The sequence below is a fragment of the Lonchura striata genome, chromosome 4 (assembly GCF_050655825.1).
Source record: "Lonchura striata isolate lonStrDom1 chromosome 4, ASM5065582v1, whole genome shotgun sequence".
Lineage (NCBI taxonomy): Eukaryota > Metazoa > Chordata > Aves > Passeriformes > Estrildidae > Lonchura > Lonchura striata.
Window position 1 is genome coordinate 13,013,546 of NC_140706.1, and position 10,126 is coordinate 13,023,671.

Genomic DNA, 10,126 nt, shown 5'->3' on the forward strand with positions numbered 1-10,126 from the left:
GCCTCTTACTTAGCCCATGGAAAGGCGCCACTGACTTTATTGGGCTTTGGATCAGTCTGAAACCAATGGCTAATTGTCTTGTATAATATAACTTTCCCTTCCAGCAAACTTAAGATAAACTTAGATTCTAATTCCAACAACTCTGTAATTTTTTCCAAACAAATTCCTTATGGAATGGAAATGCCCATTCTTGTTCTGGGCATTTTTCAATGTTTTCATGTTTCTTTGTTTTGAAAATTGATTCAGTCATATTAAACATTATGCAAGCTTGAAAAAGATCACAGTCTCCAAGTATGCAAAGTGAAATTCTCATGCATACATAGCTCAGAAATAAATGTCATTAGCAAACTTCAAACTTGGCTAGTATTAAAGCCATCTTTGAGGAAGGGTAAATCACATTTGGAGAAATTCAGCCTGATGTTTTAGAGAGTAATACTTTAGGATTACTTGTCCATCTCAGCTTTCTTATTTTATTATATACCCTCTATAACTTCCTATTTGCTTTCCAGGTGTTTTGAGACAGATTTGAGTATGCACATGAAATTTACAATTATTTAGAGGGAAAATTAACATGCTTGCACAGGTCTTCTTAAATTAAAGGGCGAACTGTCTGAAGACCTACATTTCAACTCTAAGCTATTAAGGCCATTAAGTTCATCCTAATTCAGGTATCACAGTTGATAGAAATGTAGCTGCAATTATGTAATTTTTAAGAAACTAGTCCTGAAGAATCTTTTGATAATCCTCCTTTGAGTAATTTCTAAATTAAAAATCGGAGCTAGAAATTTATCACTAAGACTTCTGAACACAGAATTTGAACACGCAGTTAATACTTAAACTGTATTTAAAAAGAATTTTGATCTGCTAATCATTTAAGAAATTTCAAATTTCACAGGGTCTCAGCTGATGGGCATCTCACAGGGTACTCGAGTTTGGGTTCCCTGATAAGCAGCAACAGAGAACATCTCTCTCAATAACATGCTGTCTGCATATTCAGGTGGGTGCCTACAGTCTTAATTGGAGGCAATTAATGTTTAAAGTGCTAAATTGTTTTGAAAACCACTGAATCCTGTTTCTATGTCTATTCCAGTTCCACGTCATATGTATTGTGTTTTGCAACCCTGTATTTTGTTTTGTAAATAGAATTTAGCTTGTATTATTTATGTAGCCTCCTATCAAAAGAGAAAATTGACAATGTTGCAGAAAGAAAAATCTGGTCAGACTGACAACATCTACAACATCCCACTGTCTCTTCTTGTGGTACACCACAGACTCGGTTTTCACAGTAAGTCCAAAGCTCATTATGAGGTTTAGAAAAACATTTATAGCTTTTAGTGAGTACAGTGTGAGGAGCAGATGCTCCCAGGACTAATGCACACAAGCTTGCCATAATGCGAGGGCAAATCTCAGAGCCTCCACTCCCTTGCTGATGTAAATGGCAACAGGGCCATTGGCTTACATCTAAATGCAATGAAATGTAAGCCAATCACCCCTTGAGTTTTAAAATATCCTTACTTAGTATTTGTTAGCTGATATTTGCATAATAATGCCCAATGCACACAAAACTTTGCATCAAAAGAAAGTTGTTCCTTCCCTCCAGCTTGTCTTTTGGAAATAATTCTTTTTTCCTCCATTCCTGAGACTTCCCCACACTACTCGCAATCTTCCAGCTAACATATTTTTGCCATCCTTTGCAAACAGATCTCTTTCCCTCATGCTGCCACTTCCTTTCTCTCTGACATGTAAATGGAACCTGAATTACAGAAAAGCCTCTAAATACTGCCTCACCTGAGTGCTCTTTCTCTTTGTACCCTTACGCTGGGCAGCAACAGCGGTGGTCAGAAGGTCTTGAATGTGTTTGTCGTTATAAGGTGCCTCTTTCTCCAATATACATCGCATGCACACCCACCCTGCCCGTTGCTGGGTGCCCGATACAAAACACAACAAAAGCATTTCTCAGTTAGGCTGAAATGAATATTTAGTTTGGGCTGCATCTTTTTGTGCCTGGGTGCCTGAACCTCAGGTCTGTCCGGTGCTAATCACTGTGACCCCACTGCCCCGTTGTCTGCCGCAGCTTCCATGAGAATGGACCATAGACATAGGAACAATCCCGGGTTTTAAACATTGCTCCTACAAAACTCTCTCCCCAAGGCTTGTCTCACAGCTCTCTGGCACGGCCTGTACTATTGAAGCGGGTAGGTTTGATGGCTCTGAGACACACGCAGGAGATCTGTTTCTCTTCTAAGCCAGAAGAAATGCAGAGTGCTGTTCACACCGTTGTGCGCCGAGGGGGCTCCGCGGCACAGCCAGCACCGAGCCGGCTCCAGGCATCGGGTCCGGGAGGAGCTGGGCTCCCTCAGCTGCGCCACTTCCCCAGATGAAAAGAGCTTTGCACGGGGGTTTATTGCACATTCCTGGTCGCACGAGGGAGATTGGGTCCAGGTAGCTGCCTCCTCGCTTTCCCTTTAATCACTGCAGGGTGGGAACCGGATCCAGCCTGGAGGGATAAAAGATCTCTGAGATGAAGAAGTACAATGGAGCAGAGTTAATGTCGATCGGTTTACTGCTGTAAGCAAATCACTGCCACATCTCTCTGTGCAGCATGTTAAAATTTACAACTCGTAGTTAAATGATTCAGAGCTGTTGCTTCTGGTTCTGCCTCCAGCTTCTCCTGCCACATAGCTGGACAGACAATGGGTCCGTGTCGCAGAAGGGGCCTCGGGCCAGCCCCAAGGAGCTGTGTTGCAATGCCCATTATCGCAATGCCTCATTTTTAGGCTCCCTGCTGTGGAACAGATTGCTCAGGCCAGGGACAGACACCACTGTGCTTCACATAAGGTGTGGAGAGACTTAAAAGCTAATAAAAGAAAATTTCAGAGGTCCACATACTCCTTGGGTTAGAATATATATATATATATTCTACTATAGATACATATATACTTTAGATTATATAGATTTATATATAGATAAAGAATATATATATGATATGGGTATAAATAGATATAGATATATAGCAGGGCCAGAACGATGAAAGGCAGGAAGAAGGTGTCTCTTTCTGCCACAGACTCCCTCACAGTTCGGTGCAGAAGTCACATCAGCCTGCTTTTTCTGAAGAATTAAGAGTGGGTGAACTAGCTCATTGCATCCAGGAGCTCATTGGGTACAGCATATTATATTCCAGGCAGTGGGAGACTTACTCACCAGTCACCACTCTGCTGGATTTAATTTGGACTGCTCTGAGGAGTGTCCTGGTCTCAAGACTGCTTACACAGCTGCTTTTTCTTGCTCTCTCTGACCACCTCCGTGTCTAATATAAAATCAGATGTATCATTAGAAGAGATGAAGACCAATTACCTCTGACTCTCTAATAAGCTGGTGATTGGTGTTTTCACTTTGCATATAGAATATCTGAATTCAGCTGTTTACCTAAATTCAGGCAGTACCAAGGAGTTAGTGCCAAGCATCCGACTTCCTCCTGAAGGGGTCCAGCCAGTTTGTTCAACAGACCTTTAATTTCCCAGATTTTTAGGAAAAAGTTTTGATGTGACCCAAGAGATTCATACAAAATGATGAGCCTGGATTTCAGCTTATAAGCACTAGTGAGAAGCACTCAACCTCCCCCCCTTCTCCTGGCCTTTACAATGGCTAAGTTAGGCAGCTTCCCTGTTTTGCCTCTGATTTCTTAAGGTTCTGTTCTCAGGCACAATCCTGAGCAGCAGGAGGCTGTTGCTGCGCCTAACTCACTTGCTGACTTTAGCTTGCCCTAACTTTAGAAAACAAGATTTTAAGCTCCCACTTTGCTTGAACACTACGGAAAACATTCGATAAAGTAATCAACGAGGCACCGATTGGTGTTTCGAGTGAAAGAGCGAATTCGGACAGAAGCCCCCAAACCACGAGAAATTCAGAGCAGATGACAAATGTACGGTTTAACCAACGATTTGCGCAGCAGGTTTACCCGGTAGTCACTTTCTCTGAGCTAAAACTGAAGGAGAGCCTTCCCGTGCTTTCTAAGCTCTCAGCCCTCGCCGTGTGCCGCTCTGCCCTTCTGCCACAGCCGCAGGCGGGCGCGATCCCGCCGCGCTCCCAGCCGGGGCTCTCGAGCTTGCACGGAGCCGGCGCCGGGAAGATGCGCCCGGGCGCTGCCCCTGTGGACGGGTAACGGAGCCGTTCCCCTCCTTTGTGGGAATAAGAGTAGAAAACACAGCTTTTATTTGGTATGTGTTTCTGCGCGTGCTTGCTTCCTCTCCGTGCTCCGGCTACTGCCAGCCGTGTTTCCTACGGCCCGTGGAAAGTGTCGCACCAAGGCACTGCCGCTTTCCCACGGCAGTCAGCCCCGGCTGTGAGTCCGTGGCGGTACGGGGATGTGCTCGGGGCCCCTCTGCTTTCTCTCGTCTGTCTGCCGAGGCTCTCTCTAGGAGTGCATGTGGAGATATGCATGGAGGGGAGGGGGGTACCGGCGTGACTGGGGAGGGGTGGCGGGGGAGAGGGGAGTTATTAGGAAACTTTGCTTTGGCTACTCTCTATCCTTGGGGCTGCGTGGCGCCAGCACCCTCAAGTTGAAAGGAAAACAGCCATTCTCACTTCCAACTGCCCACTGAGATCCTTAAGGCGACAAAGACACAAAAGTGAGTTTTATTTGCTGGTAAGCCAGAGGCAAGAAAAAAGAAAAGCCAATTCCCCCTTAAAAAGAGCCGACAAATCCTTTTTGCTCTTTTGTGTGAGCTTTTCCTATTCACATGGAGCGTTCATCCGTGTGATTCCCAACTTATTGTCATTACTTAGTTATTAATTGTTCTCATCTGGGTTTAATTGAGCAACCAAGGACTTTAGCCCAAGGGTCAGGGGGAAAACTTAAAGCAAAGACATGTTCAATAGGAATCCTGCGCTTCGAATATCCACCCCGAGTTAACATAATGTAAAAAAAAAAAAAAAAAAAAAAAAATCAAACAGAGACAAAGCGGAGAGATTAAAGGGTGCCGCTCTGCCCGGAGTCTCGCGCCGCAGCGCCCAAAGGTGCCGGCAAAGGGGAGCAGTGTTTGCGGGGAGCCAGCTCAAGGCAGTCCTCCCTTTTTAAAATCTCTGTCGGATTTTAAGGGCATCTTTACAGGATAAACCGGGCCTCCTGAGCGATTAGATCTCCCCAAACCCGCGGTCTAATCGCGCAGAGGCTAAGTTAGAGCGATAAGCTGGAGATATCCAGCCTTTTTCTGCCAGAGACACAACGTGGGAAAAAGTCGGCACAGAGCCTTCCCGCTCCGGCGCGGCGTTGGGCGCTGGGGTCAGAATCACAGACACTGTCATTTGCACAGAGAAAAGAAATGAGAGGAAAAGAAAAGGGTTGGGAAAAAAGTAGAGGGGAAAAAAAAGCAAGAAAAGAAAACAAACAACCACAAAAGCCCCAAACTCACCCCAGCTCAAAAATGACTGGGCGACCAGAGCGGAGCGAGAGAAGGGGGATTAGAGCAGCGAGCTCTGGAGAAAGTGACTGTGTTCAGGTATGTTGTTTCGCTGAGTTATTGAAAGCATCATTGATACTTAGGAGATGATAAAAGTCTTGCCTCGCCCCCAGCTACAGTCTCGCTGGAGCCACAGTGCCTGCAGAAGATTGCCGAGCCTCATTACAGCAATTATTTTCCTTCTAACTTTGCTTCAACCTTAACGTTTTAAATTGCTGGAAATGAAAGCAGTGGGGTGGGGGGTGGGGGGGAAAGACAGAAAGAAAAATACAGAGTCCTTAATTTCTCAGCCGCCATTCCTTGAGTACAAAGATAAAGCACGAAACTAAAAAGAAAAAGAAAAAAAAAAGAAAAAAATACACAAAAAAAGAGGAAACCAACGCTCTCCCTTACCCGAGGGATTCGTCAAACCAAAGCGGGTGGAGCGGCGCACTGAGCGGGCTCAGGGCGCAGCCGGCGGGGAACGCGGCGAGGCGGCGGCGCCGGTGCTGGCGGGATCGGCAGGCGCGGAGCCGGGGCTGCGTGTCCGCCGATTTCCTCCGCGGGCTTCTCAGCCGTCGCCAGCGGTTTCCTCGGGGCCGTGGTCGACCGGGCCGGGTTTCTAGCAGGGCCAGCCGCTGAGAACGGCAGGGTGCTCGAAAGCCTGAGGGCGAGCAGGAGACACGGCGCCGAGCGGTCCCGACCGTCAGTCCCGCGGGGGCCACCGGCCGCCGGGCCCGCACTCGTGCCCAGCACCATCGGCCCCACGCCCCAGCGGCTCCGGTGCTGACACCGCCTCGCCATTAGCGCCCTTTGTCCCCTTCTTCAGCACCAGCCGAACCGCGACAGGCCCCTCTCCTCCCCACCGCCCAATTCCCGGTGCTCCGTTCCCCCCGAGTAATACCGGCCGGCAAACGGAGCTCTGGGGAAAGCCCTTCGCGCTAAGCTTGGCACTGAGGTGTGGGACACTCTTCACAGCCAGCGGGAGCTGCGGCCGGCACCCTCCCAGACACAGGCAGGGAGAGGAGCAACTTTTCTCTTTCCTCGGGCCAAGGAAACACGGCCGATCCCGGCGCCGCTGGGGGAAGCAGCGGCGATCACATGCACCTTCGGGGCAGGAATGTGGAAAGAACTGCTGGCAAGGAGCAGTGGGGGAAAAGGAGGAAACCTCAAACAGCTGTGAGGACAGGGCAGCTCTGGGAGACACAGAAAATTGAAAACTCAGCTGATGTCTCACCACCCAAGGCTGAAGCCCCCTGGAGAAGAGGGAAAACAGTTACTAAATAGCCGGTCCCTCTCTCATCTCCTGATACACAAATTCGGTCTCTTCTGTCACACCCGAGAGGGCAAAGAGCAAGCAAACAAATTACATAAAACAGTAGCTTAAAATTAATTTATTTAACAAATATAGCTATAATATAAATGATAATAAAATTTCAAATATACAGTATATTACATAGTACACAGAGCCCCTTCCAAAGGAGCTGGTGGAGGAGCAAAGAAGGTAACAGACAGCACTGTTACATGGGAATGGGAAAGGCTGTATTACACTTCTCTTGACCTCGCCTTGCAGAAAAGTAAGAGTAACATCCTGTCTTTCAGTCCCCTTTTTCCATCTCTTCCACAGTTCCTTCCCCTGAGGCAGGGGGCTGTCTGCAGGCTGCCAGCCAGACCCAGAGAAGCAGGACACAGTTGGCCCATCACCACCCTGCACCTGGAAAAAGCTGGGGCAATGCCTCAGGTTTCTGCCAGCTCCCCAGGACTGCTGAGGAGACCAGAACAGTGCTGGGATAAGGGCTCAGCATCAGAGGGGGAAGCAGAGAGGTCAAGCAGAGCCAAACGGAAGGAGCCTCTGCCATAGGCTCCATGGGGAAGTCCACAGAGGAGAGCCAGAGGAGCAGGGAGGGAGTGTGTGTGGAGCCAGAGGGAGCAGACAGTCAGCAGTCCTGGGCTGGGCTCGGCTCTGGCTCTATGTGAGGTGGTACATGCTATATCCCACATGTGCTGTGTATAGTCCCACAGGAGCCACGGGCAGCCCTGCCCGCTGAAAAGGGCTGGAGGCGCCGTACAGAGAAGCGCCAGCCACGGCCGGGCCGCCCAGTGGGAAGGAGATGCCAAAAGCAGCAGGCGGGAGCATGGGCTTGGCTGCCATCTTCAGCTTCTCCAGTTCGGCCTCCTGGAGCCGCTTGGCCTTGGCGCGACGGTTCTGGAACCAGATCTTCACCTGGGTCTCCGTGAGGCTGAGCGAGCTGGAGAACTCGGCACGCTCGGCAATGGACAGGTACTGCTTCTGCCGAAACTTCCTCTCCAGGGCCAGCAGCTGTGCCGTGGTGAAGGGCGTCCGGGGCTTCCTGTTTGTCTTGTGCTTGCGCAGGGTGCAGGCGGGCGGGCTCAGTCGCCCTGTACCCGGGAGCAGCCGGGGAAGAGGGGAAAGGAGAGACACCTTGGTTAGCAGTGCCCAAAACCCCACAGCCTGCAGAGCCCCCACCCTACCACAGCTGAGGTGGAGAAAGGGAGACATAGGGTCCTACTTGAAGCAAGGTACCCCAAAACCACCAGGATTGCCTGGGGCACACTCAAAACTGCCGTCTGCCTTTCTAAAAAAAGAGAACGGTGCTTCATATTATAAAGCTCTGACTCCATTGAAAGAACCCAGCAATGGGCAGGAATGAGACACCCAAAAACTCTGCATCTCCTGCCTTATGAAGAGGAGACGCAAATAAAGGGAATGGCCCTCCAAAACGAAGAAACAAATCCTGTTTTTTTATTGGATTACAGGAAACAAAAAAAAAAAAACGGACTGGCTTCTCAGTCGCACACCCTTCTTCATTAGGCCCCTGGGAACCGGATTAAGCATGTAATTAATTACGAGGTCTGAATTGACACTCATGCTCTATCTACCACTCTCCACTGGTCTGCTCCTCTCCTCTTTAACATTTCTAAGGGTCTTCAACATCCAGCTGTCCCGGGTTTACTTAGCAACAGCAAATTTTACTTTGCAATTTAAATAAATTAAACCGCTGCTTTGCTTTACACAAATCCTGCCGGGAAACCTGCCGTTTTCGGGACAGAGGGGCAGCTCTTGTTTGCAGCTTTGCTAAGGACACCCCAAACGCTTGGAGAGCCTCAGACTAAGGTCATCCACTTCCAAGGGATCCCCGGCAGGAAGGGAGCGGGGCCAGGCCGAGGGCAGCCGGCCCATGCTGCCCAGATCCGGGCGCAGCGCAGCCCCTGGAAATTAACGGCCTTCTCTGACCTCGGCTCCCACGCTGTTATTTGTACTAATTTAGATCTCTCTGCATTAAAGCAGGAAAGCATCACTAATTGTGCCTCTTCGGACTTTGGACATGCACCATTTAAGACGCCAGCCCGTGGGGCTGAAGTCCGCAAAGCTGCCGCGCGGTCTGTGCGCATCCTTACGGAATAACTTGAGCCACTTTCTGAGGAGAGCCTCAGTGATGTTGAGTCAAATCTTAAGTACCTAGTTCGAGCCCCAGGTTAAATTAACAGGCTGGCTACGTTGCTTTTTCTTCCCCCTCCCCCGGCTAACATTTGGCACAAAATTTCAACCCTGGCACGGCCGCTCTTCCTGCGCCTTCGCAGCCATCCTCCGCGAACTCTCGAATCGGTTCAGTACTTTAGACCGATCAAACTGGCCCAGGAGAGTACGAACCGCACGAAAAATACACCAGGAGAGGCAGGCAGGGCGAAAGCGACAGGAAAGCCCCGCCACCCGCGCAGCCTTGCCCTCGGTCCGCCCGGCCCCACGGGAGATCGCGGCCGGCCCGCAGAGCCCCCGGACCATTACTTACTCGGGGGAGGCGGCGAGAAGCGCGGGGTTTGCATCCAGGGACTGCGCTCCTGCTTCTCGGGGCTTTCCGCCTTGACGTGCGTGTCCTCGGGCAGCTTGACCAGCCCCCCGACGGCGAAGTGCCCGCCGAGGGGCAGCGGGGACGGCGGCGCCTCCGCCGACAGCGCGCCCAGCCGGGGACTGAGGCTGGCCGCCCCAGCGCCCGGCGGGGGCCCGGCGCCCTCGGGCCCGTCCCTGCCTCCCGGCTTCCTGTGGTCGGCCATGAGCGCCTCCACGCTGAACGGCAGGAGGGACGGGGAAACCTTGGGCTTGTCGCTTTCCTCCTCCCCGCCCATCGCCGCCGCGACGGGCAGCGCGCCGCCACCGGGACTGCTGAAGGCGGATGCGGGCAGCTCGTCGCTGCGGACCCCGGTGGGCGCGGCGGTCATATCCACAGCCGGGGCCATACAGGGGCTGCCGGCCGTCGCCACCGCAGCGCCGGGCGGGAGCGGGCGGCGCCGCCGCTCATGGGGCCGGGGGGCGCGGGCAGCCGGCGGCGCGCTCCGGCCCCGCGCCGCCGCCGCCGCCTCATAAAGCGGCGCGCGCCGGCTCCGCCCAGCCGGCGCGCGGGGGCGGGGCCGCGCCGCCCCATTGGCTGCGGCCCGGCGGCGCGCGGGGGGCGGGGCCGGGGCCGCCGGGCCCCCGCCCGCCCCGCCCGCCCCGCGCGCCCCGCCCGCCCCGCGCGCCCCGCCCGCCCCGCGCGCCCCGCCCGCCCCGCCCGCCCCGCCGCCCGGAGCGCTCGGGCCCGCTCCGCGTCCCCCGGGCCCGCTCCGCGCCCAGCGCTCGTCTCAGCGCGGAGAGCAGCAGGCCGGGCAGCCGGCACAGCCCTCCGCTGTGG

At 52.3% G+C, this 10,126-nt stretch overlaps 2 protein-coding genes across 2 annotated transcripts; both read right to left on the reverse strand.

Annotated features, from left to right (window-relative positions):
• Window positions 1-1,301: 1,301 nt before the first annotated feature.
• On the reverse strand, window positions 1,302-6,358 carry LOC146767535 (uncharacterized). Its single transcript, XM_085577687.1, has 2 exons — window positions 5,853-6,358; window positions 1,302-2,497 (listed from the first exon to the last, which is right to left on the reverse strand). Exon 1 carries the CDS (start codon window positions 6,240-6,242, stop codon window positions 5,865-5,867), a length of 378 nt encoding a protein of 125 aa, XP_085433813.1. The 5' UTR covers window positions 6,243-6,358; the 3' UTR covers window positions 1,302-2,497; window positions 5,853-5,864.
• Window positions 6,359-6,816: 458 nt separating this feature from the next.
• MSX1 (msh homeobox 1) lies at window positions 6,817-9,783 on the reverse strand. The gene is made up of 2 exons (XM_021554333.4): window positions 9,251-9,783; window positions 6,817-7,838 (listed from the first exon to the last, which is right to left on the reverse strand). The coding sequence occupies exons 1-2, from the start codon at window positions 9,693-9,695 to the stop codon at window positions 7,408-7,410; spliced, it is 876 nt and encodes a 291-aa protein (XP_021410008.1). The 5' UTR covers window positions 9,696-9,783; the 3' UTR covers window positions 6,817-7,407.
• Between the last annotated feature and the right edge of the window lie 343 nt (window positions 9,784-10,126).